The sequence below is a fragment of the Echinops telfairi genome, unplaced genomic scaffold (genome assembly GCF_000313985.2).
Source record: "Echinops telfairi isolate 266 unplaced genomic scaffold, ASM31398v2 ScPeMD7_5592;HRSCAF=6446, whole genome shotgun sequence".
In the NCBI taxonomy this organism is placed as follows: domain Eukaryota; kingdom Metazoa; phylum Chordata; class Mammalia; order Afrosoricida; family Tenrecidae; genus Echinops; species Echinops telfairi.
This window is the reverse complement of record NW_022109491.1, coordinates 46,943,466-46,950,139: the sequence shown is the minus strand read 5'-3', so window position 1 is coordinate 46,950,139 and position 6,674 is coordinate 46,943,466. Positions and strand designations below refer to the sequence as shown.

Sequence of the window (6,674 nt, the reverse complement as noted above, 5' to 3'; positions counted from 1 at the left end):
CTCACTTCAGTGTGAAATAGCAGAGCATTATTTGGCACATCCAACTCGTTACACAGTTGGGAAAACAGTCGACTGTTTAAAGTGCTCACCTTTACCAAACTGACAGAACTTATGATGCTTTTCATTACTTCTTGTAATGCTTGTGGCACCGTCTTTGTTGCTAATATTTGCTGATGAATCATACAGTGAGTTCCAATGATTTTTGGTGACCAAATGTTGAAATCCAGATCGACATCCTAGCATAGTTGGAGCACCATCTGTGCAAACACCACAAACATTTTCCCAAGAGATCTTATGCTCTTTCAGAAATGAACCTGTGTCAAATACATCATGTGCAATAGTTGTCATTTCAAGAGGTTTGCAAAAAAAGGAACCATCTTTAAAGTCGCCATCTTTAATATACCATGAAAACCAGTCACTGTGAACAGTTTACAACATCTGTAGATTCATCAAGCTGGATGCTAAATATTGAAAGTGGAGCAGATTTAATTTCCTGAATTACCTGATCAAAAATATCAGCAGACATGTCATCTGTTCTTCTGCAGATAAGGAATTCCACTCAATGTCATAAAAATTCACCTCCGATCAAAAGTCTGGCTGCTGGCAACAGTAAATCCTCAGCAATGGTGTGAGGTTTCAAAGCTCTGTCAATTCTGAGTATCACTAAATATGAAGCTTCAACAGCTGCGATGTTTTGTTTGTGGTACGTGCCGCAAGTGTCAAGTCTGGCTTCCTTGAGTCCATTAGCTTTGCTTCTAAAATAGTTGGCATCCTTGCCGGCAAAACCTGTATACTTGCTACCAAAATGGCATTTTATTTTGTTCGGTTTCATTGATTTGGCTGATAGAACTTCACAACAAATAACACATTGTGGTTTCTCAATTCCTGCTGTAATTATTGAGGTAAAACCATACTGTAAAAAATCCTCACTATATTTTCTCTTCTTAACATTCTTCTCTACACAATCCATTGTCATGGGATGGTTTGCTAATTAAAATAAGATATAACAATAGCTTTAAGAATACAAAAGATGAAACATGCATAGTTCAGTCAATACAGTTCGTTAAAGTTTCCTATGATTCACCATTCTTTGTTGTTGTTGTTTTTTATCACTTTATTGGGGCTCATACAGCTCTTATCACAATCCATACATACATCAATTGTGTAAAGCACATCATTCATGTGCTTTATGATTTTTTTGTCCCCCTCCCTGCCCCCACCTTTGGTGCTTGAAACCGGGTCCCCTCAACCCTTCGTGATCATTCATGTTGGTGTGCTGCTTCCATGTGGGCTTTATTGCTTCTGCACAAGATGGCTGCTTGTTTGCCTTCAAGCCTTTAAGACCCCTTGATAGCTGGGCACCATCAGCTTTCTTCACCACATTTGCTTATGCACACGTTTGTCTTCAGCGATCATGTTGAGAAGGTGGGTATCATGGAATGACCATTTAGCTGAGCAAGGTGCTCTTGTATTAAAGGAATGCACACGAGGAGTCCCAATGTCCACCTGCTATCCTACTAATAAACCTATAAATTTTTGCACATAGGTCTATTTCCCCCATAATCATAAATATATTTACATATGTACATGTCTGTATTTAGGCTTCTATGTATGCCCTTTGCCTCCTACTCCTTTCCTCTATTTCCTTATGCTTTCCTCCTGGCGCACTACCATGTTCAGCCTTCATTCTGGTTTCAGTAATTCCTCTCAGTTACATTGCCCTTGGTCACTCCCTACCAGTCCTCCCATCCCCTCCCTGCCAGTGGTTTTGAACTACTCATTGTTCCCTTGTCCCTGGGTTCTTTGTTGTTTTTTACATTCCTGTTACTATCACAAGGGGGTAGTATTCACATTAACCACAGCTGAATATAAAAAGACTGATCAGCATCCAGATTAAGTTCCCATGGTATGTATGTGTATATATATATATATATATCCACTTCCAACACTTATTACTTCTCCCTGCTTTGTTTTTCATCTTATGTATATGTACTATGTAACGTATCATATGTTTTATTTATTTATATTTATATTGTTTATTCTCTGAAACCCTCAGTAACTTGTAAGTTCAATGAAGGCAGGGATTTTTGTACTGTTCACTAATGAATATAATAGTGTTGTCACATGATTAACCAAACAAAACTAAAAGTTGATTACAACTCATGGTGGCCCTGTGTCAAATAAATCATGCCCCATAGATTTTAAATGACTGTTTTTTTCACGTGTAGATATCCAGACCCTTCTTCTGATGATCCTCTGAGTGAATGCAAATCTCTAATATTTGAGCTAGCAGCTGAGCATGTGTCTGAGCATGTTACCTCTATGTACCACCCTGGGTCTCCACTTGGTAGGCTTTGAATAAACATTCATTTAAAGAATACAAGAGTTATAATTCAGACCAAATACTTGACCTCATGAAGCTTAGAATTTCCATATTAAAGAATATCGTTATGAAATTATGATAGGAAAAAAATTTAAAGGAAGCCCAAACAGACACCAATATTTTATGGATCACTGGCTTAGTGTCCTAATACTGCTAAAACAGACATACTACAAGTGGATGACTTGAAGAACAAGATGTTATTTTCTTGTAGTTCTGGGGGCCAGAAATATTAATATGGAGTGTGGCTCTAGGGGGAATTCTATCTTTGTCTATTTCACCGTCTAATAGCAGCAATCTTTGTAGCTCCATTCATGTAGATTTGTTTATCTCCATCATCAGATTCAATATATTTCCCACTTATATTTGTATCTGTTTCTCTACCTGTATCATGGTAAACAGAGGAAAGCTTGAAGTTTCAATGATTTCATCTTGCTTGGATTCACAATCAAGACTCATGGAAGCAGCAGTCAAGAGATCATTTAACATTATATTGGTTAATTCTGTGGCACAAGATCTTTTCAAGTGTTGAAAAGCAAGGGTGTTACTTTGAACACTAAGGTGTGCCTGACCCAAGCCATGGTATTTTCAATCACATCATATGCATGTGACAGGTGAGCACCGAATAAGGATGACCAAAGTAGAATCAGTGCATTTGAATTACGATGCTGTCAAAGAATGCTGAAAGTGCCATGGATTTCCAAAAGAATAAATGTTTTTGGAAGAAGTATAGCAGGAATGTTCCTTAGAGACTTACAGGGGTTTTACCCCACCCTTTAAGGTTCCTAAAAGTCAGCCTTGATTTGATGGCAGTGATGCCCCAAGGGTTGATTGATAATGTTCTCTAACATAAAATGATAATAATGTCTCTGGTGAACCCAAAACCTATATAAACCATAGCTTCATGAATGGATTTGGGGCTTGCACTTAATACTGGCCCCAATCAAAGAACAATTAGTTCTCATGGCCCTGCTTGATGCTTGACTTCATGAAGAGATCACTGAAGATAAGGATGTTATAGCAACATGTGGTGAAGAAACTAGATGGTTCCCTGCTATCAGAAAGAATAGATAGAGTCTAAGGGTCTTAAAGGCTTTCTTTCAAATAAGCAGCCATCTAAGTAGTAGTAGTCCACTACATCCACATGGAAGAAGGATACCAGTCTGTGTGATCCAAGGATTGTAAATAATATAATCTAAATCTAAAGGAAGGAATGGCATCAGATCTTAAATTGCGAACACCTGGTTTGCAGTTGAGGGATGTGAACAGCCCTGTTAACATTCAGAGAGCATTTTAAAGCCAATTATGACAAACAGAATTAGGTAAAAAATGTAATGTCATCATTTGATCTCCCTTTTGATCCCTTTTAAAGATGTTTTAGTTTAGTTTAGTGAAGTTTATTTTTTAAGTGATGGGGAAATACATGTGGACTAAGCCCCTGGCGAATCCTCCCTGACATGGACCAAGGATATGAATAGCCTTGCTAATGTATAGAATGCAATGTAAAGGGGATTGTCAAAGACACAGTTAGGCTAAAATTTAGTCTCCTATCATCTGATCTCCCTTATGAAATATTAAAAATGAGAATAAATTTAAGTAGTTAAATCTGTCTAATTTAAGTGGTTAAATTTGTTCTCATTCTTAATATTTCTGGCTTTCTTTTCAATTGAGGTCTTATCTGTTTTACTTTGCTATTCTTGATAGTTTTAAATTTTTGTTTTGTTTTAATGTTTTTCTTTATATGAAATCCAAGATTGGTAAATCTTTAGAGACCATAACTGGATTAATACATCCTTAGGGATATGGCAGGGGAGGGTGGGGGGAAATGGGGAGCTAATAACGATGGATTCGAAGAAAGATAAAACTGCTCTAAAATTGATTGTGGTGGTGCTTGTACAACTCTTGTTGATGTGACTAAGCTATTAAACTGTATGATATGTGAATTATATGACAATAAAACTGTTGGGGATAAAACCAAAAACAAAAAATGTTCCTTAGAAGGAAGACTGGAGAGATTTCATATCAAGTATTTTGAACATGTTATCAGAAACCAATCTCCAGTCGCTGGAGAAAGACATCATGCTTGGTAAACTAGAGGGGCAGTGGAAAATTGGAAGACCTTCAACAAGACAGATTGACATGGTGCCTGAATAGATGGGCTTAAACATAAGAACAATTGTGTGGATGGTATGGGACAGAACAATGTTTTGTTCTGTTTATATAGAGTCTCTATAAGTCAGAACCAGTTTGATGGCATAACTCAGAAGTGATTAGGTTGAGGATCCACCGTACACTTACAACTTCAATTGATGGATGGGTTACATTACATTAGATTGCCTGGTGGATGATGGTTTCATTATAGTGCATTAGATATAAAGTAATTGTGTTAGATTACATTAGATTATATCCAACTGATTCGGAGGTTAGGATTCCAACATATTTTTGGAGTACATAATTTAATGCATAACAATTATCCATATGGTAGAAATCAGTTCACAGGCATTTAGTCATCTTATTTAAAATTTAATATACAGCCCTTGCTCACTAATCAGGGCATGTGGCCAGGTACACCAGGGCTTAGGGGGGAAAAACACTTTAAACAAAGAACTTGCATCAAGATCAGGACTGAAATACATTAATATGGGTGATTTAGCTAAAGAAGGGCAGTTATATGATGGCTATGATGTAGAGTATGGTTGTCCCATTTTAGATAACTATAGAGTAGTTATGAGTTAGAAAGCCAACTGAAAGAAGTTGCATTTAGTATTGATTACCATGGTTGCATATGCACACTGCATGCTGGTTTCAAATAGTTTTTATGCTGGAACAGGTAACAATGTATTGTACAAAAGACTTGAAATAAGGGGTTATAATAAGAAACTACAAGACAATATTCAGTGTGAAATTTTTCAATTTGTTTATGAAGAAGTCATTGCATACTATAAGAAAGAAATAGTAGCTAGGTATTAAAATGGATTTAACAATGGATTAAAATCATAGCTCTTTCAAGGCTAGCTATATGAACATCACCCTTATTAACCACTCTTTGCCCACATCAGTTGTTCAACTTCAGTAACACTTTTATATTAAAATTGTGTTGCAGGACTAACATGTGAAAAGTATCAAAGGTTTTTGCCTGGGCTTTTATTTTCCCATGAGAAAGCAAAGTAATTTGAAACACAATGAATATCTAACATTATCTAACATTGAAAGTGAAGACTGCCATTGTTTATGCTTCAACTGTTAAAGGATAAATAAATCTGACAAAGTAGGTGAATATCTGATAAATGTATTACGAAAGAAAATTAATGTGATATTTAAAAATAATGCTAATGGCTTTTTTTTTGTTAATATACATCAGGATCAAGGCAGGAACATTGTCAATTCCAGTACTGAGTAATGTACAAGGCTAAAGTTATATAGTGAGATACTATATTTGTGCACATTATGTGGTACTCAAAAAAAGTGATGCCATTTCTGCAAATGACAACCCAGGGATTGGGGGAAGAATAATCTGGTAATAGTTTATCATGAAACTTTTACTGAAGAGTTAGAGTACAGAAGCAGAATGGAGCAATCGTATTTCACCTAACTTGAACGTTCTTGACCTGTGTCCTGTTAAGTTCAATTTCTACTTTGTGGTGACAACTCTACCTGATCATTACAATTCAATCAGCAGCTCTCCTATTTATGGGTTTACTGAATTTTGGATATTAAGTGGTTTTCCATTTTGAATCAACAGATTCCATTTTTTGGGCCTCTCTTTGATGGAGCCATTGTGAGTGGGAAGCTGCTCTCAAGCCTTATCTGCGCCACATGCATCAATGCCAGCAGGGCCGTCAAGGGCCTCATTCCACTTTACCAGAGCTTGTATCTTTTTGCTTTAAACTTGGGACTTATTAGCCACCCCAGATCCACGTAACTGGCACGTTTTCATGAGAGGTGAGTATTAACCACTGGATAGAAGAGGGACAAGAAAAAATACTGCAAATAACTGCTGTTCATACAAGTTATTAATTTTTTATTAAGTATTATGATTTTGCCCTAGTAGCAATATGCATTAAGTTTTGACTACTAACCAAGAAGTTGGTAGTTCAAACCCACCAGCTGCTCTTTGGTAGGAATATGAGGCAGTTTGTTCTTGTAAAGCTTTACAGACTTAGAAGCCCTAGGGAACAATTCTACTCTGTCCTATAGTGTCACTATGAGTCAGAATAGACTCAGTGGTAGTGTGTTTGGTGGGATTAAGAATTTGTGTGGCATTGAATTTAAGGTGTAAAGAGCTTTTCATAAT

General features: G+C 36.6%; 1 protein-coding gene across 1 annotated transcript in view; it reads left to right on the top strand.

Annotated features, from left to right (window-relative positions):
* The window catches only part of RALGAPA2 (Ral GTPase activating protein catalytic subunit alpha 2), a 364,385-nt gene that overhangs the window by 252,027 nt on the left and 105,684 nt on the right, over positions 1-6,674 (top strand). The window contains exon 36 of the mRNA XM_045295177.1: positions 6,123-6,250. Within this exon, the coding sequence (XP_045151112.1) occupies positions 6,123-6,250 (128 nt within the window). The remainder of the gene's footprint in view (positions 1-6,122; positions 6,251-6,674) is intronic.